The 26,685-nt window shown below is 33.5% G+C and overlaps 1 protein-coding gene across 3 annotated transcripts in view; it reads left to right on the plus strand.

Annotated features, from left to right (window-relative positions):
• Positions 1-25,387, plus strand: part of GABRA2 (gamma-aminobutyric acid type A receptor subunit alpha2) — a 51,648-nt gene extending 26,261 nt beyond the window's left edge. For 2 of the 3 annotated variants that reach the window (XM_042871690.1, XM_042871688.1), the window contains 6 exons: positions 4,876-5,096; positions 7,881-7,963; positions 10,902-11,045; positions 11,822-11,974; positions 19,333-19,535; positions 23,175-25,387. In XM_042871690.1, the coding sequence (XP_042727624.1) occupies positions 4,876-5,096; positions 7,881-7,963; positions 10,902-11,045; positions 11,822-11,974; positions 19,333-19,535; positions 23,175-23,483 (1,113 nt within the window). In that variant the 3' untranslated portion in view covers positions 23,484-25,387. Of the gene's footprint in view, positions 1-4,875; positions 5,097-7,880; positions 7,964-10,901; positions 11,046-11,821; positions 11,975-12,080; positions 12,132-19,332; positions 19,536-23,174 lie in introns of those variants that run through there. The other variant, XM_042871689.1, reaches the window with a different exon arrangement.
• Positions 25,388-26,685: the final 1,298 nt, after the last annotated feature.

The following is a 26,685-nucleotide window of genomic DNA, read 5'->3' on the forward strand; positions in this document are numbered from 1 at the left end:
ATTAAATTAAAATCTTTCATTTTTGAAAATTCTGAACTGAAGGGTAATTTTAGTTGGAATATGGTTTTCAGGATGACAAAATGTTAATAATTTAAGCAATTAAAACTAATAGTTTCTCTTTTTTTTCCCCGAACTTAGTAAATAATTTTAGATCCAATCTGGTAGATTGGCATAGCTTTATAGCTATGACTTTAGCACTGCAATCATATTACTTCTACAGCTTTTTCTTAGAATTACTTTCCTTCCAGACTCACCTCAAATTTTAGCTTCTAAAATTTCCAATATAGCCATACAAGTGCTGATCTCTTTGAGAGAATAAAATATAAATTAAAATGTTTGCTCCTCAAACCATACTTGCTGTATGAGAGCATACAGCCACTGAGAGTCTTTATGTGAGATTTGCAGAATGCTGTGTGAACTTTTTTTAAAGTACTGTTTCATAGCAGCCTTTCTAATTGTCGCTGGGAACTGTCTTTCCTACTTCTATGGTACAGAGTTAGTAGACAGGACCTAAGTCAGTTTTGTCTGAGTGTTAAAATTAACAGGCTTTCTTACAGTACTATATTTCAATTTTTAACCTCAGCATTTTGTTGTATTAGGAAAGCTTTATTTATTGCAGTTATGTCTGTATTTTTCCCTTTTTCATAGAATATCCTAAGTTGGAAGGGACCCACGAAGATCATTAAGTATTTCTACACAATTTTTTTTCCTAAATGTCTTGCTGATAGACATCTAGTTTTTCACTTCATAATTTTTGTTCAGTTTTCACTCCATTCAAAGAGATGGTTATATTGAGTACAAAATGTAGTGTTGTCAGCTTGCAATTAAAATTTCAGTGGATGTTTTTTGCTTTTCAATTATAGTCAGCACATAAATTTTAATGAAAGCTGAAGATCAAAGCCAGAAATGACCAGGTTTGTTATAACATTTCACTACTATTGAGGACAGTACTTCAGAGAGGTGGTTGAACTCCAGACCACATTTTCCTGATTTCCTTATTCTGTTTTGTTTTTCAGATCTTTTTTCTATAGAACTTGAAGTTTTAGCTGTTTCTAAGTGAAATATTTTCCCAAAGGTTTAAAAAAAAATATTGAAATCATTTTTACTGTAGATACTTTAGTTCAGTACCAGAAGGAGAGAAAAAAAAAAAAAAAAAGACTAAATGAAAGGCCAAAACAGGAAATACCTTTGGTTTTCTATGCTATCAAGCGCCTCTAATTTGTCTTTTAATTAATCAGTAAATGGATAGCTCTATTCCTTTTTATTATAGACGAAGACTGTGGCCTTTGCAAGTTAAAGCCATAGGTAATTTTGAGGAGGATATCTCACATGATGGCTTGCATAATTTCTACCTTTTCCAACTGGGAAAGACTGTTTTCTTGTGCAGTATTTTGTTGAGTAGACCAGTATTGGAGATTTATTTGTCTGATACTGTGCCCAGCTAGTGATATTAGTTCCTAGTGTAACTCCAGTTTGAATTTCTGCCCCTGGCACCAGGCATTCATTGTGTTTCAGGGTTGCCCTTTCTCCATATCTGAACAACAAAAATAGAGTAATATGAAATCTTTGTATTTTCAGTACTGTGAATAATAAGTTGCAGACTTCAAGTTATCTCAATCTGTATCTTTCCCATTAGTCTTATCCCTCCACAATGCTTATTTTATACTCAGAGTTTGTTCTGTATCAGGTCTATGGAAATTGAGAGCAAGCTGTTCAGAGAAGCATGTTTTCACAAATGGATTTGAAGAGGAAGACATTATCTTTCCTCAGTGTTATGATTTAAACTGGTTAAAAGTTTTTTGTTTTTTTTTTTTTTCTCCACAGAATTTCTAATACTTCATTTAGTTTAAATGCTTAGACAAAAAAGACTGTAGTTGGCCGACAGAGCAGAAATCAAAGGCATGAATTGAGTTCTTCAAATTGAGGAAGATCGTGCTACAATTCCCTAGAAATATGACACTATAAATAGTATTAAAGGTTGTATATATCTGGCAGACAGTATTTAAACTTATTTAAAAATGAATATAGGTATCTTTGAAATGCAATGTCAGTTAGGACATCACTTATGTTTTTAACAGGGCTGTTATGGGTTAAAATGAAAAAGAACTACGAAAAAACCATGCAGTTTCAAATGTTGCTCAATGCAGCATTTACCAAAAAGAGATACATAAGTGGGACAGGAAAGGGTTAGAAAACCTTTAAGTATGTATCTTTTGGTAAATATTGATATTTATATTGATTAGATTCAAAATATTTACGAGTTTTGTTGTTTCCCCCCCCCCCCGTTTTTTTTTTTTTTGCGTGGTAATTATTATAGAGGTATTCATGAGATAAGTAGAACAGAATAGGGATCAGTCAATATAGCGCTAGGATGCGAAATGTATGTGTTTTGTTTTTTGTAATCGTAGTGTAAATGGACAGGGACCATTTAATTTCATTTCATTGCCTCGATTTTTCTTCCTATTTGCAACTTTCTTTACAAAATGCATTGAGATCTATAGAAAGAAAAATGAGATTTTATTGCTGATGTTTTTGATGATTCATACAAAACACTGGATAACTCTTTTTCCATCTTCTCAGAACAACACAGGTTCTGTCAAATAATGTTTTCCACCATGGATAAGAAGAAAAATTCTCAGAGAGCAGAATTACCTGTAGATGAGTTAGGATTTATAACTGGAATCTTCCAAGGCCACAGAACATATTTTCTCCTGTTTGTTCTGCTTTCTAAGCTATGGCTATACAGATGTGCTTTCTTGAAATGTTGCTGTTTTGATTTAGTGGCATTTCATGTCTGCTTTTTTATCTTTGAGTAATTCTTTTTATATATGGTGGAAGACAGTGAGGAAGTGTAACCTTTAAAATTCTTTATTGGAGACATTATAAAAATTTATATTCTAAACATTTATGTGCAGGGGCTATTTTTCAAAGGATCTTTTAGGACTTATTACTCAATTCTCTTGAATTTTAGTGGAATTTCAAAGCTTTGCTCCCTCAGGCTCTTCTTTCCTCTTCTGTATACCTCCAACATCAATCTTCTCATGCATAGCAATGATTTCACTGGTAAAGCCTCTCAGATAGATATGATAAGGAAGATTTTAGGGCAATTTTTTTTTTTTTACTTGAAATAACAGATTTCTAGCCAGATTCCATATATTGTCTGTTGCTTCAAGTATGCAGTTTCTGCTGCTCCTTATCCTCCAAGATTTCAGATGATTAGTAACTTTCCTTGATATGTAATTGAACTGTTAGATTATTTGGAATCTGTAAATGGGATTTCAGGTCACAGGATTGTTAGCAAATAAAACAACAAATTAGCAAATAGTACAGGACAATTAAATGTGGTATACAGTGGAGAAGGAAATTATTTGTCATGAAGTAGTACCTGTTTACAATATGTTTACTAGAATACTAGTGTAGACAACAACTGCCATTTATGTTAATACAAAGAAATTATTTTTGGTGTATTGTGGTGTTAGGTTTGTTTAATATCTGAGTAACAATTTGAATTAGAAAAACGCAAAATTGTATTACAGTAATGGAAGGCCTCTAGATATAGATATAAATTGTTTGAGAGTTTTTTCAGGTGACTTTATAAGCATCCCATTATATCGTTCTCAAAGGATCTTTCCATGAACCTAATACAGTTTTTTTTAACTACAATTACTTTCTCTCCTTCCCTTGCTATGATCTTTCAGATAGCTGAACTTCCTTTATTCCATGTGCTTTTCTTAGATTCTGTCCCTGTCTTGGAAAAAGTCCTTGTTTCTGGGCTCACAGAGGAAAAGATGAGAAAAGCTTTTGCTTCTTGCTCTCTGCTTAGCACTTGTTTGCAAAACAATATGATTGATTGAGAAAGAACTTAAGCTTTGTTAATCAGCACACAAGGGAGACAGAAAAAGGTGGTATGAACTTGATAAGTTCCTTGAAGACTTCTGCTTTGAAGTAACTTGAAAATTTGATATTGATAAAAATTTGTCAGAACTTGTGACTCATTGCAGTGGTACAGGCTGTTGGAATATAATCATGTTTTGAAAATGTGTCCGTTTTGCACTTGTCCAATAAAATTGAAATTGTTCCAAAGTGACACTTGCCAGAACCCAGAACACAGTTAAACTTCAACAAAGCTTAAGATCTTTGAATTCCAATTTATATGCTGTGCTGACACTAGCAAACAAAGCCATTTACAGTTCCAATTTAAAGTTTGTGAACCTATATCATCAGTGTGGTGTCTTTTGCTCTTTTCTTTAGAAGAGCAAGAAAAAACAGCAAATGGACTACCTAAGTGCAATCATTTGATCCGGGTCACCAGTCTGTTTTGCTTGCATCCTTTTCTCTTTCCTTCTCAAGATTAGGCACTAGAGTTAAGCAGACAGAGTGTAGGCCACCTGTAATTCATTTGCTCCTTATGTGTACTTTTGCTAATAAAATGTACACATTTACAGACCTTGCTTCTCTTTTTGGAACACTGTTCTTTATATCAATCTACTGGCATATATTGTGCCATACGTTAATAACCTTGCTTTTCTTCCTTTCATTTTTTGGTATTTTCCATGCACTTAAAATGCTCCATCACTCTCCTGCAGGTGCATCTGCTGCATGAACATCATATTCTCCTATTTTTTATTTCTTATTTTAAATTAATTTAATTGAAATTACCTTTGTCATGTGTGCTATATGTTTCACGTACAGAAATCTAAGTACTGAAAAGGTTTGACACAGCCATCAAATTTTGTGATATTTACTCTGCCTTGACAAAATTTTGCTGAAGGAATTTTACAACCAGTGTTTCTCTGACTTGTTTCTCAAATGCAGATTAATTTTTCATAGTTAAAAAAAAAAACAAAAAAACCACACATCTTTATTCCATTATAGGAATACACAATAGATGTCTTCTTCCGTCAGAGATGGAAAGATGAGCGGTTAAAATTTAAGGGCCCAATGAATATTCTTCGATTGAACAATTTAATGGCCAGCAAAATCTGGACCCCAGATACGTTTTTTCACAATGGGAAGAAGTCGGTTGCTCATAACATGACAATGCCTAACAAGCTTCTACGAATCCAAGATGATGGAACTCTTTTGTACACCATGAGGTATGTATTTTTATTTTTTCTCTGCTCATGCTATTTCTTGATGCAATTTTTCCAGTTATCAATTATGTAAGGCTCCATGAAGATTCTTATTTCTTTTAGTTTGTAACCCAACACCAAGAGAACTTCTTCTCTGATTCTGTTACAAATCTATTCAAATAGATCAGTGTTTTCTATGTGTTCCTCAGTTCTCACGAACACGTAACATATTAAAAGATACAGTCTGCATAAAACACTTTAAAGCCTGTAGTTGGGAATTGTTTTAGAACTACTAAGGATACTCAAGCGTTTATGCTCTGTCTCAGAACAATTAGACTAGCATATAACTTTGGTCTGTTGCAGCACACAACAGTAGACCGCTTGAATCATTAGGCAGATTTATTACTGAGATCACTGGAAACAAGAAAATAAATCATAATCACAGAACGTCTTAGGATGGAAGGAACCTCAAAGGTCACCTTGCTCCAGCCCTCCTGCCGTGGATTGGGTTGCCAAACACTAGATCAGGCTGCCCCACCCCTCCATCCAACCTGGCTTCAGAAATTTCCAGGGAGGGGACATTTAACATCTCTGAGCAGCCTGTACGGGTACCTTATCACTTTCTCAGTAAATAATGTCTTCCTAGCCTGCATCCTAAATCTCCTCACTTTTAGTTTAAATCTCGTTCTTGTAAAGTTCTTCCTTGTCCTATCACTATCCAACCACGGAGAAAGTTGATACTATGCTTTTCAATAAACTCTCTTCAGGTACTGGAAGTCCCCAGTGAGGTCAAACTGAAGCAAGAAGGCTTCGTAAAACAGGCTAAACAGGCCAGGCAGCCTTTAGTAGATCCTGACCACCAGACATCCTTAATTGGTCTTATCCTGAATTTTAATCCACAAGCTCTCAATATAGTCATGGCTCTTTTTCAGAGACATATCTTTGGAATCTATCCACTCCTTAACACAAAAAACAACTCCTCATCCCCAGTTGCCCTGCCTACATCTTCTGAAATATTGCAGCCCATTTAAAAAAATTTTTTTTTAATTGTAACTTGATGCATTGCGACTGATTTTTATCTATTCTGTTGTATATTTTAGTGTATTTTAAAACTCATAATTAAAGCCTGTAATTATAGTATTCCAGTTGTGAGATTTGTCCTGCCAGGTTTCTGTGATATCAGTTAGGTCATAGTTTTCTAACTGCTCCATGGTTTCCATTTCTTTCTGCTTATTTCCTATGCTTGCGCATTGGTGCAGAGGTATTCTGGCTGGATTATTGGCCTCATTATCTTCATGGATAAGCCCTACCAAATTCCTGTGGGGAAAAATCTGAGGATTTCCAGTCACTTCCTAAAGTGACATTTAAAAAAAAAAATAAAAAAAAATTAAAAGAAAAGTGAATTTGTCTCTTCCCTATCACTCTGCATTGTGTCCTTAAATTCTTCCTAACAAGAACTATGCAGAAAATGTACTTTACACTTCAATAACTATTTTTTAATATATCTAATGACAGGATTTTATTTAAAGTTTTCATTTTTGCTTCTGGAAATGACTAGCACTTGGCTGGTAAAATGTAGTACATTTGGTCAGAAAAATAATTTATAAGTGTTATAAATGGTATGTATGTATAGGCATAACCAATAAGCCCTTGTAGTGAATGTTGAAGGGTAGGCTGCTAATCATACTATATGGTATTCAAGAAGTAAACTGTGACCTCCATTTATACAATTGATCTCAAATATTTCTAATTGTTTCTCTACGAAATGACTAAAATTCACTTCCTTCAGAATATACTCTAGTTACATTCTATGAAAGTAAACAGCAGTGTTTGAAACCATTCTTCTCTTTAATAACAAGAAAGTAGATCAAGCCAAGTAGAATCACTGAACACTTTCTATTTGTTTTAAGTTCATGTTGGAAAAACTGGAAAATCTGATTGGGGATACAATGACCGTGAACCATTGGGAGTGCAGGAAAATGTAGTTGATATTTGAGGATGGATGGATGGATGGATGAAGAGCAACATAAAGAGCAGGAAAAATTTCAACCCAAAGGGAACCTACAAGATAGGAAGGAGAAGCAGAATTTTGATTAATTAAAGCTGAGTTAACTCACTGAGCTAAAAATAGTGGAAAATAAAAATGTCAAAACTTGTTTGAGCTGTTTGAAGTTGTTTTACTGTATTAATCCACATATTTAATACAATATTACTGGGAGTTTATCACCAGATGAGCAAACGTAACATCTTGTAACAACAGATGAGCACTGTTAACACGTTGTCATGCCTATAAACAAACACAAATGCTAATTACAAGTAACAGGATGAATAGCAGCAGCTTTTTAAAACAGTACACTTTTTTCCCCTACATTTTCACATTCAGACTCTTAAAAAAGGATAAAAGAAATGTGGCACACAGTCTTTTGCTAAGTCAACTGCATTTTATGTGGTTTTGTAATGAGATTTTCAGAGCCATATAATCACATATGTACCTTAGAATATTATGAGAAGAAAATGACAGTTCTTAAAAACCTTCAGTTACATAATTTGTATTTTCATTTAAATGTCCTGTCCTCATAGTTTTGAGGTTGTCTCTTTTAATTTTTTGATGTAGTATGTCAGTGCTTTCCAAAGGAACACATACAAGGGAGGAAGCAAGAGCTGATCTAAATTTAAATTAGTTTAATATAACATTTCAGTTTCATCTCCTAAATATGTATGTATATATATGAACTGTTCATTTTTGTGGAATTGATTTTCTTGTCCTGCTAACTGACTTAAATGCATAGTGGTCTTTTTGCCTTTTAGGCTTACAGTCCAAGCCGAATGTCCAATGCACTTGGAAGACTTCCCTATGGATGCTCATTCATGCCCACTGAAATTTGGCAGCTGTAAGTGTATAACCAGAATTACGGTCTTTGATTAGTGAAAACCTAATATTGCTCAACCTTCATTTTAGTTAAAAATAAGTTGTTAAAGGGAGGTTTAAAACACAAGGTTGTGCTTTTTTTTTTTTTTTTTTTTTTTTTAATGAAATTGTAACTTGACACATTGCAATTGTTTTTATCTATGCTATTGTCTTTTAGTGTATTTTAAAACTTTCTTGGTACAATTTGACAGTAAATACTGTGCACCTAATTCAGCACTGTGCTGATCTGCTTTTATTCCAGAATGCTAACCATACTGATGAATACAAGCCTAGGAGCCCATAAACTGTGTAGAATGTACATATTGTATTAATAAAGAGCAAGTAAAGACTTGGAAGAGTGTCTTCATTTATTGAAATGTTTTCTTCCTCCTTATTTTTAATCATGTTTTCTTTTTCATTCTTTAGTTAAGGCAAAAACATATGGCTTCTTTTGATTTAAAAAAAAAAATCATTCATTATCATATTGGCTAGTTAGATAGGTGGACTTTGATCTCAGTATTGTTATTTTAACAGCAATATAAATTCATTCACCTGTATTAGCAATCCTTCTTCCTTGTGAATTAGGATTGCGCTGTATGTATTTCCTGTTTTTTTTTCATTGCAATTATTATTTTTTTTTCTGCAGTGTATATTCTGTTTCAGGCCCAGGAAATGGCATCCTTTTTTCAAGGAAACTATGTAATACCAATACATTCTGGCTCTTTTAATTTTTACTGTAGCCCCCACAGGTTGTGAAACAGGTGATAGGCCACCATTAAGAAGATATTCACAAAATGAATGCTGTCAGAGCACTATGCACATTCTTTCCATAGCACTGGTGTGTACCATTTCTATGGAGTTTGGAGGGGAAAAAAAGCAAATTTAATCAAGTCTATGTTTCTGATTATGCTGCCACTCTAAAGGGAGGCCTTAACTGTTGAGATAAAAGATAGCAAACTAATAATAGTTTTGCCATGGAGCCTTTTTTCCACTAAATATTTTATTACATTTATAGTACATAATGCAACTTAACTAAATAACACAAGAAATGTTGGCCAAAACCAGCTACTGATGAATAATATTTATATATATGTGCACAGTAAGATACATGAATGAGGGAGAAAAAGACTCAATGTAGCCTCAAAACAACTGATATAAAACAAAAATACCTATAATAACGAAACTGATACTTAGGCTATGCAGTTACTTCATAGCATGACTTGATCTGCGCTGCTAAGGTTAAAAAAAAAAAAAAAAAAAAAAACAACCTTCTGAATAGGTATATTGGACTTTGTGTGAGATTTGCTTCTTGTTTTTCTTTTCTATTTGTTTTCACTACTAATTTGTTCTTTGTTCTATTCCTGTGGTTTCTGCATTTCCAGTAAAAAGCAGGTTTGAAAGTGTAACTGTGAGAAAAGTGATTTTAGGGAAGCTGTCTTTTCTCTTTGTAGTCACTTGTGCTCCAGCCAGTTGGCACACAGTGAAGGCTTATTTCTGTTCATTTTGAAAGGCTTAGCACTCACTTCTTTAACTAGAACTCATTTCTAGGCTTTCATTTTTCATCTTTCATTCTGGGACTGAATTTAAATGATAAACAGTGGTTAAAGAAATAAGCCAAAATCCTGAGGATTTGGTTTAGCTGAAGGAAGTCTGCCAGTGGTATATGTTTGTCATATCTCCTCGTGTATGCTGCTAATCTTACATTGCTAAGAGGATCATCAGCCTGCAAGATTGTCTCAGTTTCTTTCTTGTGCTCAAGAGAAAAGCTGAGCTGGATGTACTGAAGAAGCTGTAGCTTAATAAATTGCCATTCTTCATCTTTATCAAAAAGTCTAACCAACAGTGGAGAGCATAGGGGCAAATTGGAAGTTGGCAAGGTTAATGATTTGCGTTAAAGTAGAGGGCTTCTTGTGGGAATATGGGTAGTTCGAAGGGAAGTATTAAACATCTCTGCGTGCTGCCTGCCTGCTATGTTAGTCCTACAGTTTATGGCAAGTTGAATGAATAAGCATCTTTCAAGGCCTGCAGGGATTTCTCAAGTGAAAATGTTTACAGTCCAGCAAAAATGTTGCTTTTTTTTTATTATTTTTACCTCACTGCAGATATGGGTAAGGTTTCAAATATACTTGTCTCAGTCAATCAAATGAGCACACAATTTCTTCCGTTAGTGTTTTACCCTTTTCCTTTCATACTCTATTTGTTTATGAGGGTATTAGATTGGAAAAACTTGTGAGATATATTCATTATTTTCTTTTTACTTGTTGAAGAGACATTAATGCTATCTAAAATACAGTGCTGATTTGCTTCCTTTTTAGTTTATTTTGACTGACTAGGATTAAATGTATGTTTTCTGATGAGTGTAATGAGGAAGCAGATTGCTTAATGTCATTATGCCCCAAAGATAGATCTAAGAGGTTAAGGTACCGACCTTCTGCAGGTATTTTAAGAGCATTGTCACAGAACCTGTTTCCCCATACTCAGGTATGAATAACAAAACATTTGTGATACACTGCCAAAGGGAGAGTAGGGAAATAGAAGGTGAGAACAGTATAGAAATGAATTTAAAAAAAGATTGTGTACTCTAAATGTCAAAAATCACTGTTCTTTTCATCTGACCTGACTTTTTGTGACTTTTAGGATTCATACATAGTGGATCTGTGACAGTATGGAAGAATTATTGTTTGCAATTTATACAAATAGATCATGATTAATAAATACACAAATGCATGCCCTGATCCCATGCAGCCATAAGCATTAACCCTAGTAAAGTTATTTAAAATATACAGGTGTTTTTGCTAGACATTTTAGTTCTCTGAAGTTTCCTTTTGAAAGGTAATTAAGTAGCTCTTCGAAGTAGATGAATTTGGATGTAACTTGTTTGGTTAAAATAACTGATAAAATATCATATCTTATTTCCACAGATGCATACACAACATCAGAAGTGACATATATTTGGACTTATAACGCTTCAGATTCTGTACAGGTGGCACCAGATGGTTCAAGATTGAATCAGTATGATCTTTTGGGCCAAACAATTGGAAAAGAGACAGTTAAATCAAGTACAGGTTAGTAAAAAAAAAAAAAGTTTTAAGAAAAAGCACTCACTTCGGTGTAATGAGTGTAGGCTTATAGTAATGGTAAGCTACTGAAAAATGTTATTAGCCGTAGTTTATTACATATAACTCAAAGCAGTGAGTTCTTTCAAGTCAAAAAGTAGCAAATAATAATAGAAGTGAACTGCTCCCCAGTGACATTTTTTTTTAATACTCAGTCTTGAATAATAACAATTGTAATCCAAGGCTTGGATGGTTGTGCAATTTCATATGGTAAATAATGCTTTTTGTCTACTAAACGGTAAAGTATTCTATTTTCAAACATTTTTTATCTGTCAGCATATTTTTTTCTTAAAAACATTTATAATAATATAATATTTAATAAGATATATATTTAATAATGGATTATTCTACTTGGCTCTAAACTATGATCCTACATATGTCAGGCGATGATTCTATGACTGTAGACAGAGTTCTTAGGGTGCTTTGTGTGAATGCAGAGGGTTGCTTATATTAAGAAGCCTGCAGCACCGAAATTCTTGTCAAGACATAGAACAGTTCATGTAAGTTCCTGAATACTGATCTTTCATGGATCTTAGTAGGAATAAGATGTAATTTTACCCAAATTTAAATTTTCTTGTATACTGTAGGATGCCTCCTACTACACAGTACATTTTGTTCAATTTAATTACAGTACATTTGGTTTGCATAAATGTGCCAAACTTTATTTTACTATAGAATCTGACTTTCTGAAGACTATAAACTTTTTTTTTTTTGTGGCACATTAGGTGAATATACAGTAATGACAGCCCATTTTCACTTGAAGAGAAAAATTGGTTATTTTGTCATTCAGACGTACCTCCCATGTATCATGACTGTCATTCTCTCTCAAGTCTCATTCTGGCTGAACAGAGAATCTGTACCGGCCAGGACAGTTTTTGGTGAGTACATTGAGTGGCATGTGTTATTTGCAATAGCTGAAGCTGTTAGGAAGCGTTTTTGAAGTGTGCTTGGTAGAGCCCTTTTTTTGTTTAATTTACTTTGTAGAACATGGCGTTATTTTCAGTTGAAATAACTTTCAGCAGCATCTTACAGAACTCCAGGGAATACCAAATCTTTCAGAAATCAGCGCAAGTGAGAACTGTTCCTATATTCTTTCCTCTCTTCTGTGAAAATATTTTCCACTAAATAGAATGTAATTGTGATATTCCCATTTAAAATTTAATTTACATTGTTTTCTGAAATGTCTTTCTTCCACTGATATTACTCAATCATTTTGACACATAATAGATATGTACATTTCTAAGTATGCTTGTAAATTAAGCAAATTAAGGACCTGAATTATTTGAATGCATTAAAACTTGCAAACTGCAGTTCTTCAAAGTAAATCTTTTTCTGTGAGCCTAGTAAATCTTTCTCACTTATTCAAACTGGAATGTACCTTAGGATAGTGAATAGCTTTAGTAGTGAAGCATGATAGCATTTTTCATAAATTAAGATTTTGTTCTTTTCCTTATTAAAGCAAAGCAACAAATGTCTTTTTAAATACGTACAACTTAGAATTCTTCTAATCTGTTTGATTTTTAAAGAATAAGATAAAAGTGCAACAAAAACAATGCCTATTTATAATCAGCTATCAAAGATACTGTATAAAATCTTATGGTTAATCATTAGTAAACACCACACAGTCTTCAAAAAATACGCCAAACTCAAATAAGTCATGCACAATGAAGCACTCACAGTCTCTCTTGGTAGAGGAAATGCCACAAAACATATCATGAAAATTGCAGGTTTGAATATGAACCTTATTGAAGTCAAATGAAACGGGTCAGCAGTTTTAGAGGCACTAGAATTCTACCATGTTTTCCTAGTCATTTAACAGAGAGTTACAATATTTTTCTTCAAATTCTTCTGTCAATTTGTACACTTCTGTTTATCAAAACACACTTTTTAATGAATTTTTTCCTACACTTTCCTTGTACAATGGCAAATACTATACCTCCATCCTTGTTCTTTTCTGTACCATTTCCTATACGTTTAGGACACTGTAGCTGGTTTGTCTATAAACAGCTTCCATCTTCTTTCCCTAAAATGTAGTGTTATAGTATCACCAGCAACAAGTCACTAAGATAATTTTCCTGCAGCCTTACCTCCCTTCCTACATATATCTTTCTTGTTCTGTCTTTATTTTTTATTTAACTTGTATTTGGGGGAAAGAAATAATATCTGCGTAACAGCCTGCAAATTTAATTGGATCAGACTTAAGTGTATTCTGGATAATGAACAATATGTACTAATGAACAATGTGATGTAATCATTTTGCCTATATCAGGATGTCTTGGAAAAACTGAGTGGAATGTCTACAAGAGCAGAACCAGGCCACCCATGACATAAAATCCAAAATATATTGACTAAGCAAAATGGGTATAGGGAGCAGGTAGCAGTTTCTATCCTAGTATTTTATTTCTTTCAAACATGCATACATCTCAGCAATAGTTATAGCCTCATTCCCCACCTGAGACCAGCCTGGACTGACACTTTAAACCCTGGATACTTGCACTGAGCATCTGATGAGTCTGATCTCTGCCTGATGGAGCAGCAGTTGTACCACATGCTTAGCCTTCTGCACAGGGTTGGATGTCGCTGCAAGAGCTATTTTCTAATTTTTTTATGTTTCAAATGAGATTGTCAGCGTAAGCTGCTAATGGTTGCTCTAATCATGTAGCCCCAGGTGAATCTCCCAGTCTTTCTCCATACCTACTGGCAGCAGTTGTCACAGGGATTTCTATTGCCCTCTTGTCTCCAGCCTAAATATGTTACAAAAATGTGAAGTTATCCACACTTGTATAACAAAGTTCCTCTGTTGCTTCTTAAAGCTTTCTGGTTCATTGAATTAATCCTGACAGAGCTGCATGGATTCATTCAGGGTGTTGTTTGTTTGGGTGTTGCTTTCAGCTAGACACTACCCAGTTATACAGAAATCCTGCTAAGATAGTAAAATCAGGTGCTTCCAGCATGAAGTGTAAACTTGCAAGAGAGCTTACTATACATTTGTACTGATCATATTTAATATTTTTATATTAAGTGGTTTCTTACAAGATACTCATCTTTGCATTGACCATAAAGATACTAAAAGTATGATTAAGATGAAAGCGTTAGTTTTGATAAAGCATTTATAAGAATGGATGAGATTTTTTTCAAGTGTCTTAAGAGTTACCAAGTTCTGGGAAGGATTAAGTGTTTGAGTACTGTTCTTTCAAAGAAATGTAACCTCTAGTTATTCAAAGCTTCATGTATCACTTGGTATTTTGAGAGAAGATACTATCCTTTATTTTCTCTTGTGATGTACTTTCAAGCTGTAGTTTAACATTAAGGACTTGATATAATGAGTATTCTTTTTATAGTTGAGCTCCTTAATCCCTTTCCTTTATGGCATCTATTCAATATATTTGACCTAAGCTGTCCAAAAAGAACAGTGGCTTAATGCTCTATTGTTTCATCTTTAAATTATTGGAAGAAAAAGAATTTATCACTGTTAAGTAAATAAGTATTGAATGTATTTTCTCTAACAGACAAATTTGAAAAGTATTTGCCTTTTTAATGAAAGGGAATAAGCCTGGTTTATAATTTCTACATTTAGTGCAAGATTACTATCTATTTCATTTAGTAATGTTTTTATTGTTCTGCATTTATTATCAACAATATTAGCAAAGCAAATCTTGCGCAGGTTATTGAATTTTCACTCCATTTTCAATGGGTCATAACATTTAAAAACATCACATGTATTTGAATTGCAAGATTTGAGGCAAGCCACAGAAAAATAAGAAATCATCTTTCTTAGAACAGTAGATATTGTTTTAACTCCTTCAGGGTAGGAATGAGGATATTAGAATAGATGTAGTAAGATGTGTATTCTATGATCCCCAAAGTGAGCAAGGCAAGAACTGAAATAACAGCTGTGTTATTTTGTTAGTACACTTCCAATATGCAGTGTTCTAAACTCAAACTTTATTCTCGTTTTATTCTTATGCTACAACCCTTTCCCTGTTTGTTCTTGGTTTAACTTTTCTGAATCTATATCAATACACATTTTGAAACAAAGAGGTATTTATTTAACCTTAAATAGACAGGCTTTTTGATTCTGCAAATACAGAAATAGGATCCTTAGACAAGTTCAGATTGCTTATGTGGTTATTTTTACAAGAGAATTGAATGAGGTAGACCCTGCCTTTTGAACAGTTCTGTATATACATGTATCTTTGTCCTATTTTCTTAAAAAAAAAAAAAAAAAAAAAAAGCCTCAACTGTCTTTCTTTCTTTCAGAGGCCACAGTTTATCTTGTGTCCTTAGAGATAACCTTCCACTCAACTTTCATCCTATAGCTGCTTAGTAGGGGAGTTCTGTTAACGTAGACATAACACTCGAGGTATTCAATGGGAAGCATATATGATAAGCAGTAGCACTTGGTTAGAGACAGAGCTGGCTGCCAACAAACTAATGCCTTCCCAGCTCAGTGCTATCCCAAGACTGTAGCTTGTGTGTTAATGGAAGCATAATCATGTGAGACTTGTGTGGGAGCTGGAGTAGACTGCTCTTGCCATTCAGCTTTGGGAATTGGCTTGTAGGTTGTTGGTTTTGTATTGTATTCTCATGTAATGCATATGCACATAAACAGTACGGTGTGTAGTCAAATTACTCTAATATCACACTATTTCCAGAGCTTATCTGCATTTGTTTAGTGCCCCAACCTTTTAAACTGTAGTAAAATTTATTAGTAGTTATTTTCATAAAAGAGAGATCAGACATTACTTTCTCTTGTATTTATTAACCTATTCAGTTTTTTTTTTACCAGGTTAAGTGATCTAATTAACCTTAAAAAAAAAAAAAAAACAATCTTTTTTTGTTATATATAACAAGTGTGATAAAAGATGAAGTTGTGAAAAGAGCAGCGTATTTTAAGACCTGAAACACAACTTAAGGATTTTGTGCAGATTATTTGAAAAGCTGAAGTACTTATTTTGTTACAGAATATCCTTTTCGTGATTTGTAGGATTCATTTTCAAAGGAGATGTTTACATTCCAATACAATACAGATAGGATATAATTTAGACAACTAAGTCTGTTCAAATTAGAAAATGAATTTGTTACACGAGAAGTAGAATTAAGATCTGAAAGAACCTGTCCTTGCTAAGGAATAGGCTGAATTTGAACACATACATCGGCATGAGCCTAGTCGTCATCACTGAATTTAACTTCATTATGTACGTGCCAGCTCCTTCAATTTCACTGTGTTTTCAGTTAGGTATATTTTGGGTTTCCTTTTTCAGTCATTGTCTGGCTGTTACCTATACTGTTTAGCAACAGACATTGTTTGCTGAAAGGAAGCTGCCTAGTTTTAAACAATTCTTGAATAATATCTGTGCATTCTGGGATCCAGAATATGTCAAAGCCAGTATTTTTCACAGATGCAAATTTAATGTCAGTGAGAGATGTTCAGTTTTACAGTCCTGTAGATGTATATCTTGTATTCAGTGAGCAGATGCGGTTTCAAAAGCTCCACTGTAAATCCTAGGCAATCAGATAGCTCCATTCTTAGCTTGAATGGATAAATCTGAAGTGCTAAAAGATTTTTTTTTTAGCATTCATAGGCATATACCTTCGTGTTACTACAACTTTCCTTCTCAACAGTATATTTGCCATCAAGTACAGAATGATTGATCTTATTAAGAGAAGAGAAATGTTATCAAAATGATCTATTAAAGGTTTCATTTCTTGACCTTTTTTAAAAGCAAACTGATGAGTGTTTGTTGCATCTTATAAGACAGTGATTGCCCCTGTTTTTCTGACACAGTGCCATCATATGATGGCAGTGTGGACAAGAGGAATTATAGAAGATAGTTCTTGACCTGTACATAAAGTGTAGTCTTTCTTCATCGTAGTGAGGTAAGATTCCATCACTACATAGCCTTTGAAATTATTTAGACTGTTCAGAGTAATATATGATTTAGTGTAGGAGATTGTTTCCCTCTAATATTTTGACTGCCTCTTATTGTAGGGAGAATGCTTTATATTAAAACTTTAGTTCATAAGTGTTATTGCTAAGCAGCAATAGGGAAAAGGTTATTTTCATTTATTCCTTTTTCTTAAAGATGGCTTGAAGTTACTGTTGTTTCAAGTTACCTAGTATGCAAAATCATCTGTTGTTTGACTGAAGAATAGGAAATGAAAATTGCTGGAGTTTTCTAAGATCAGAGTATCACAGACTAAACTTTCCATATTTTTTTTTCCCATTCAATTCAGGTTAAATGAATGTGATAGCTTGAATTTAGAGAATGAAGGAATAAATTAAAATACATTGGCAGCTGTCTGACAATATACTGAAACACAGTCACAAAGTTGCTTGGCTTGTTGAACTTTGCAGAGAAATTGTCAGCTGGTAGCAAGATGCACAATGTAAATTCATGTTGTTTTAATTGAGACTAGAAAAGGTCAACAGTTAATCTTAAATAAGATTTCTGAAGAAGACAATGGATCTTCAAGAAGCTTAGTTTATTCTAAAATGTAGGTCTTAAACAGGAGGCTACCTTATCAACCGCATATATTTGCATATGGATAAGGTCATTGTATTTCTGAGAAACAATCACTTCACTGATACTTCTGTGTAATTAAAATTATTTCTCTCTAGCTCAAGACCTGTGTTAAAATTTGCATGTGATAATTTTGAATAGATAGACTACATTTTCCCTGAAGTGCAGAAAATAATTAAGCCATATGTTGTGTGTCAAAGGAGAAAAAATTCTTCACAAAATACATTGTCTGCCCATTTCCATACAACAAAATGTGCTTCCTTGTCATTGTACAGGCTTTAGATAACAACAGCACAACTGACTCCAGACTAAATCCCCTTCTTTAATATGTGCAGGCCAAAAAATAGCAATTAATGAACTATGTCTGCTTAAACTTGTGGATACTGAGTGAATCAGCAGATGTTTCTGTGCCTTGTCTTCCTTTTGGAATTATGACCTCTGGAAGCACTTATTGAGAGAAAAGCACAGGTTGAGTCCACTTAGCTTTGCTCTGTCATCCTCTGTAACAACCACAGAGGTGAAAATTCTTCACAGGAATGATAGAAATTGCAACGCCTGAAAAGGTCTGAGTAGGTATAGCTGCTGCTTCTCTTCCCTCTTCCATGGAAGTTAAAGTGTTTATCTTCTAGCAGAAGAAAAATCTCATCTAGGTTGATCCTGCAGAACCTAGGTAAAAGATTGCTAACAGCAGAGGATCTGACTTAGGGAGTGTGACTTTTCTGTAGGGATTCCTGTGACAACAATTTTATGAGTTTGCAGTTGTTGAAGCTGTTACTAATTTCACTGCTGTGGAAACTCCTTAGCCTGTCAATCAAGTACAAGTTTGCTGATCTATGCTAAGTATTTCACTTTGTCTTGCTTTTTTTTCTGGAAACATAAGTAATGGTGTGCCACAAAGGGAATAGTTTAGTTTGTCTAAGTGTGATTCAGCCTTGGGTGTAAGAACTGATTTGCCTAAGGAATGAAGATTTCATTTCTGGCTATGAGTTTCTTCATGCTAAAATATTCAGAATAACAGTCTAATCTTTCCTTCAGAAGTATCCCTTTTCTGATTTTTTTTTTTTCTTGTAGAATTTCTGGCTTCCTGCTGGGTTCTCATTAAGCATTGTAAAGTGTTTTTAACAACTGTTACAATGAAGAAGAGCACTCGTGGATCAAGTCTTATTTTCTCACATATCATATACAGTTGTAAAAATCTCTTAAAATCAGTATGCTGTTTTCTAGGAAAAAAACCTTGTCTGAAAATCTGAATGAAAAGTTAACCTCTTTAGGTCTTCAACTGTGTCGTTGGTTGATTGGTAAGAAATTGAATTGAAAACATATGTATTTAATTATCTCTACTAAAAAGAGTGTCAGATTTTATATACTGTTGGAAAGATGAATGCCAGACTTGTAGCCATTGCAGTAAAAACAGGTATTTGGTAGGCAGCTGTATAAAACTTTTCTTATTAAAATACCTAAGAAAAAAGGGTGTAAAAGAGTATCTGTAAATAAAGAGATCTGTAAACAGTTTTAAATTTAATTTAACACTGACTTTTAAATAATGATCATGGACTTAAATTCTTCAAAACAACTCCAGACACTGCCTTTAATACGACGCCACCTTAGATAAGCAAATTTCCACTTTGTTTTGTTTTGTATTTTAACATTCAAAATCCAAGTAAAATTGTTGGTTTTTTTTTTTTTTTTTTTTTTTTTTTATCCCCTTACAGGAGTTACTACTGTGTTGACAATGACAACACTGAGCATCAGTGCTCGAAATTCACTCCCCAAAGTAGCATATGCAACAGCTATGGATTGGTTTATTGCTGTTTGTTATGCATTTGTATTTTCTGCACTAATTGAATTTGCAACTGTAAATTATTTCACAAAACGAGGATGGGCCTGGGATGGAAAAAGTGTAGTGAATGATAAGGTAAGTCCCAAAGAAATAGCTCTATTTCTAATCAAGAGTAGTAAACAACTATAATACTTTTTTTAAGTTGGCTATTACTAGAAAACACATGATCTTTAAATCATAAGAAAAGACACTGATAGGTGAGGGAAAATAAAGGATGAATAAGGTAGGACTGAGAATACTATTTAGAACTTCTAGAAGTAATTTTCTTCATCATACTGGAGCTTAACTAGCACCTTTAGCTTTGAATCACTTTGAAACATAAATCATACATAAATTCTGAGAAGTTGCTAACCAAAAATATCCGGTCCTACTGTACAATCAGATCATTCACTAATCATTGCGTTTGAGGTGAGTAGTGTCATTAATGACATGAAAAAAAGTTTTATCTGGGCTTCCTGAATATATGCAATATACATGTATGTATACGTGTGTATGTATCTGCATCATTTTCATGCCATAGTTATCAATTGGTCATTTCTTCAATCCATATCATTTAATATGTGAGGAAAAGCTATATAAGAATTTTTCTTTGTCAAAATGAGGCTACTTCAATTTTTAGCAGTGTTTAATATATTTTCTTCCCCATTATCAGCTTATAATAGCTTATTCTTGTGACAGTAACCTTTTGATAATGTTTCTGAGGAAAGTGGAGGAAATTCACAGCAGTTAACAAGAAAGCCTGGTGAGGTGACAGGATTATTATCCAGTAGCTTGTGTCCATACTGTGTCACAAGTTCCTAGCCATCTAGCTGTACACAATACAAATACAGAATGAATTTCATTAAATGACTGGCCCTTGTCTGGGTTGCCTGCTAATTTCTTTCAGGGCGAGTCTTAAATGCATGCTTTAAACCAGAGTAAAGGAAATCATCAAACAAACAAACAAACAAACCCTAGGAACTCTATATTCTTTGCTTATATTTATTTAATTTTATAAATATTTTGTAAAATCTGATGTTGTGAAGCATCTGGGCAAAAGCTTGTTCAGTTGTGTTTTCACTTTGAGACAAGCTTCCCTGCACTGTACCAAACACTGTCTGCTAAGAATCTAAATTCAACACACAAGGCTTGCTCTGAAAGTAGTGCCTCCTATATTATTACTATGGCCCATGACATTAAAGGACCATGTTGGCAGAATGGCAGTGTAGAGGTTCAATTCTTCCCATCAATATCCTGTTAAGTTTTCTTGCCATGTGAAAGTGGCAGCAGTGGGGCAGCCTAACAAAATGATGTCTGACATGGAAGTATGCATGAAGCAAAGTTACGTCACTGAATTCCTCCTTATGTTAAAAAAATGGCACCCGCTGACATTCAGGGACACTTGCTAAATGTTTATGGAGATCAAATAATGTGAGTTTAGTGAGGTGGTGGGTGATGTATTTCAGCAGTGGCAACAGCAACAGTGAGTCATTTCCACTAGTTCAGATTTGTATGAGTGCAGCACAAAAGTTTTTGTTCATTGCAGGTGAAAATGCATAGTTAATGGTGGTTACTATGTTGAAAAACAGTGTTCTGCAGCTGAGAATTTGCTCGAACAGTCCTGTTGTGCTCTTTGTATCTGTTGTAGTTTCCATAGATATAAATAGAAACATTACTTTCAGAGCAACCTATTTATTTTGTATTCCTTATTTTTTTCAGGAAATAGGTTATGGGAGTATAATTTTATTCCACAGAAAATGCAAGAGTGTTATTGTGATCTCTATTAATTGTAACTACTATCTCTGCTTTTAGAGATGTGATGCAAGCTTCAGCAATATATGAACCTTAGTAGAATATTAAAGTCCAGAAGAACTCCTAGGAAGCAACATTTTATGATTAAGAAAATAGTCTATTCCTATTTTATGTAGTAAGAGAAAGTGTTTGGACAGGGCAGTGAAAAGTTTTTTATCTGGATGTGCAAGCCAGGGGTCTCAAACTATATTTGAGCTGCAAGATGAATTATAACTGTAGGTTATTTTCTTTCTTTTTTTTTTTTTTTTTTGTGAAAACTTAAGCCTTAATTTTTCCTTTTATACCTTGGAACAACTTTCAAGAATTGGCTTTGAAGGTGCATGCAGAAAATCAAAGTATGGCTAGCCTCCTATGCATAGAAGGAATAAGACATGTTTTGTGTGCCTACCTGCTTTGCGTACTCACTGTTGAAAAAGTAATCTTATGCTCCTGTATCTCTGCTATGCTGAAATGTGCTGCAGATCTTTTAACCTTTTAACCTTCAACAGTGTAAACCAGTTTGGAGATTTTAGCTGACTTTGAGAAGCATACTTTATTGTTATGCTTCACAAAGAAGTTGACTTGATAGAGCATTTTATTATTACTGTTATCAACATAGTATATCAGCAAAAATAAAAGGAGATATTTATACTATATCAAGAACATAAAGTTGAAACTGAGAATCATTAAACCATAAAAGTATTTTCTTCGGAGGCAGTTACACTGTATTATCTTTTATTTAAGAGGCATCTATATGATCATTTTTGTCTTTGAACTATGACTTTATATCACATTAAGCCTGAAAAATCTTTACTAGCGAGCAAAACTCCTGTTGAAGGCAACAGGATTTTTGTCCTATTACAAATTTAAGATTTAGCCCATACCTGCACTAAGTATAGCTAATGTTGTTTGGTGTCAATAATCCAGATTTAGTTATCTCATACATGTTTGTTTGTTTTTTTTATATTGGGAGCTATCTAATTTATTGAATGACTCCTCAGATAAAACTCTTTCTCCAGTTATTCAGAAAATTTAATCCATATGATATTAGTTGACAACTTTATTATTATTTAATCCAGTTGATTTGAAGAAGAGAAGAATATTAGAGGAAGATATTATGTATATTAATTTTCCTTGTCAGTAAGGATCAGAAAAGCAGCTGAATACAACTACACATAAAAACTATTAATAACATCTAATTTATCTAGAAGATTGGAAGTTTTTCAGAATTCTGAAATTTATCCCTAATGTTATATAAACATTAACTTTTAATTTAAACAGCTGTTCTACAAAATTTTGATCACTTCATTATAAAGAGTGCACGGAATCACAGACATGCCTTAATTTTCTGGTATTGATAGTAAGGTGGATGTGACAACATGTAGAAATTTTAAGCAGACATAACTTCTTACTTGCTGAATAAAATTAACTGGTAATACTCCTAAATTTGTATTTATATTTTGTCAAATTTATAGTTTATCACTTTAGTGTCACAGGAAAAAAAATGTTAAAGCAGACTGTTCTGATTGATTAAATAATTTTGTCCTATCCCAATCCCTAATGCTACTAAAGGAAAAGCAATTCTTTTGACAAAGAGTACTCTTACTTGTATCCTAAAATTAGGATATACTAATTTTTTGCTTCTCAAATTATAGCAGTACAGGTGAAGTTTAATTTACTAATGGTTTCTCAGTATTTTGAATGCATGAAGAACAATACATAATAGCTTAAAAATGTAGACTGTTAGTGAAATTATTGGGGGTGACATATTATAACCTTCTTTTCAGGTAGGATATGTTTTTCTTTAAATTTGAATTTACCACTGTTATTTCTGACATTTATTTTAATATATTTGTTGTTTGTTTTGCGTTTGCAATTTTTATTATGATAAGTCTGATATGGCAAATACACATTAACTATTTAATTTCGTGCTGTCTCTAATAGAAAAAAGAAAAAGCATCTGTCATTAAGAAAAACAATGCCTATGCAGTGGCTGTTGCCAACTATGCTCCAAATATTACCAAGGACTCAGTTCTACCAACCATCTCCAAGAGCGCTACAACTGCAGAACCCAACAAGGCAAAACCAGAAGCAAAGCCACAGGAAGCAAAGAAGACATTCAACAGTGTTAGTAAAATTGACAGAATGTCTAGAATAGTGTTTCCAGTCTTATTTGGTACTTTCAATTTAGTGTACTGGGCTACCTATTTAAACAGAGAGCCTGTCTTACTTGGCTTTGCACCATCAACCTAAAACCTGAATTGCACTAAGGACTTAAAACATCATTCTAATCAGATAGGTTGTCCTCTATGTACAGTACGACTAATAACTGCTAATATGTGAACCATTATGTACAGAGTGTATATAGATGTCTTATCTGTGTATCTCCAAAGGAGGGACACAGTGTTAATTCATGGGTTTGTAAACAGATAGCACCCATGGCAAAAATAGCCAACTCTTTAAAAGTTATACCCAGGGGAGCTCTGTTAAACTAGGATTCAAATATACAGAATTATATTCTCTCCGTACAAAGAAATAAAGATATGATCCTACATAATTATTTAGGAACAGTATTTTTTTAATTTAAAGTTAAAATATTTTTCTATAAATAACTAATTCTACTTTAATGAAATGAATTGTCATTTAAAAATGATTTTTTTAAGAGTGTAATTGTTTCATACAATAGCAGTACCCATGTACATAAGAGTACGGAGGTCGTACAGTTCTGTTCACAATAATTCTGGATACTACATAGGCTGAGGAGGTAGTAAAGGCTACTATATTGCAAAAGCCACAAGTTTCTTACTTCTGTCCTGTTTGAAGTTGTTAATAAACTACTACAGTTTATTTCACAGAGAAGCGTTGATCAGATTTCTAATATTAATCAACTTTCACTCTTTACTGTTTTCTTAATTTGACGTTGTTGAGCCAGACAACCTGGTTTAGCAAAGTTGGATTTTTCTGTTTCTTGATTTTTCTGCTTCTTGACTTTATTCTTAGTCAGATTATTGTCAGTTTCATAAAAGCACTCAGAAATTTTTCAAGGTTAAGTATATCAGTAACATAATACATTCTTTTCCTTGCTCAGTGTTATTAAAAAATCTGCCATTAAAGGATTTGCCTGCATTTTTCCCAGGAAGCAATGTTTTCGCAGGAAACAAAAATTCATGATTTAAGTTCAGGAAACTGTCCATATGAATAAAATTTACTGCTGCTTTTGTAAATTGCAAATTTACATTTCGCTGACATAAATTTACAACAACTTTGTATACTAGAAATGGTTTTGCTAAGATTTGAATGTTATTTTTCTAATAAAAGGTCATGCATCATCAGTAGGTATCACCTGTATTTCATATATATGAATATAACAGAATTGGATCTGCCACTTGCAATTTTATATGAACATTTAATACTGATCAGTAAATTGTTTTTCATCTGAGCCTTTGCAAAGATTCTTTATGCCCCTAAAGGCCTGGTAAATCATGACGTAAGTAGTAATCGTGTACTCCATTTAGAATTTAGTATATGTAGCCAATCAAAAATATTTTGATTCACACATACGTTAGCAGTTATTAGTTGACCGTTAGAAAAAGATACACCTTTATGATGATGTCTTCTAGTAGACATATGTAGTCGTATAGTGTCATTTATTGCAGTTTTGTACAGTACTTGAGTATAGTGCATAAAATAGGTATGTTCAGAGTTTAATAAAGTTGTAAAAATATTTCTAAAATCAAATAAAAGAGTATCTTAAGACATGGAAATGTGCTAAAAACAACAAAAAGAAACACTGCTTTTATTTGTTGTTTTATTTTCTTGCATTTTCTTTGCTTTTAATGTGATTCTGTTTTGTACTTTGTGTGACTGTATAGATGCCAAGGTCACAGATGCATTTTATGAATAGAATGAATAGTTAAGAGAGTTAACATCAGCAAAATAAAGAAGTCAGCAAAATAAAGGGAGAATTATGGACAAGGTGTGTACCCCTTTAAGTCCCTCTGATTAAACTTTCAGATTAAGCCTTTTTCATCAACAGTAGTTAAAGAGCACTTTACTCATTAAAATAAAAATATCCTTATTTTCATATATCTATATATAAATGTAGATCTTCCATGTAATATGGAGATGTGTGCAATAGTGTGATTATAAGCATAAGGCTGGAAGGCAAGCAATAAAAGAGGTTTCTTTCATGATATAGCTATACATTTTTAAAATGTTTTATTTGTAATTATTAATTATCCCTTTATTGTCACATTGTCCAGGTATGAATAAATATATAAATATGTACATATGTACAAATAATTGTAAATATTAGAACTGTATAAAATCCCCTTCACTTTTAACTCTGTTTTTGGCAAAGGGCTCTGACTGTATAGTTTAATGGAGGCCCATGCTTAACTGCTCTTGGACTTGAGTAGCTAGATTATGTTTTCTGTAGCTGAGGTCTTTCTGTGACCTAGTGAGAGTTCTTACCTTCAGTTCATGCCAGCAAGATGTAAGGACTCTCTGAACCTCACTGACTGGGCTTTGAGAAAGAGAAGTTTGTGTTTCACCCTTCACAGTGTTCAAATAATCTGCATTTCTCTGTGGATGATACCATGTAGTCAAAACTCTCCCCACTGCAAACATGCCTGTACTCAGTCACATGTTGGGTTACCTAATAAGGAAGGATTTTGGAAGGATTTTGTGTTCTTAGAACAGATACCCTCAAATGCTTTTACCTGTACAAGTCCTTTTTTTTTTTTTTTCTGATAAATAACATCTGTGTAATTTTCAGCTGCATGTAAAAAGCATTTCTTCAGTTTGCACAAGAAGCCTGGTGCTGTCTCATATCAGCCAGCTCTGCTACCACTGCTTCTATTCGGTACAATTGTTTCTTCATTCACTGACCGTTTTCTCTCTGTCTTATATCTAGAGACAATCAAGTAAAAGAAGAGGCATTTATCATATACTGAAAATACTTTTACTTCACACACTAATATAGAAAAACAGGCTGATTATATAAATTCACTCAGTTAACCATGTTAAATAGCCACATGCAGTTCCTGTGGGCTTCAGCGTGGTTTTAGAGTGTATAAACTACATAAAAGGTTCATTTTCACATTTAGTTTAGTTGGTTTGCATTCAAGCAGTATCATGTGGGAGAAGAGTCTGCTTTATTATTTCACTACTGAATTATTGAAAATAAGTAAATTGATTACACATAAATTGCAATCTTGTAGGACTAACAGCCGGCTAAGTGAATGTAGGCATCATGCAGGGAACAGTGAATATAGGCCTTCTTTCCATTTAATGGTATAACTTCTGTGTATGTGAATTTAAAGCTTGTTTCAGAAATGCATGTGCCAATCACATGAAATCTTCTTTTATTTCAAATAAGACTTGCTGATATTAAATACTTAGAGGGCATGAGTGAATAAATGCAGGTCACTAGTACCCGAGACTTGCACATGGA

Source organism: Lagopus leucura, unplaced genomic scaffold, assembly GCF_019238085.1.
Source record: "Lagopus leucura isolate 7727_CA_CO unplaced genomic scaffold, USGS_WTPT01 Super-Scaffold_100004, whole genome shotgun sequence".
NCBI classification, from domain to species: domain Eukaryota; kingdom Metazoa; phylum Chordata; class Aves; order Galliformes; family Phasianidae; genus Lagopus; species Lagopus leucura.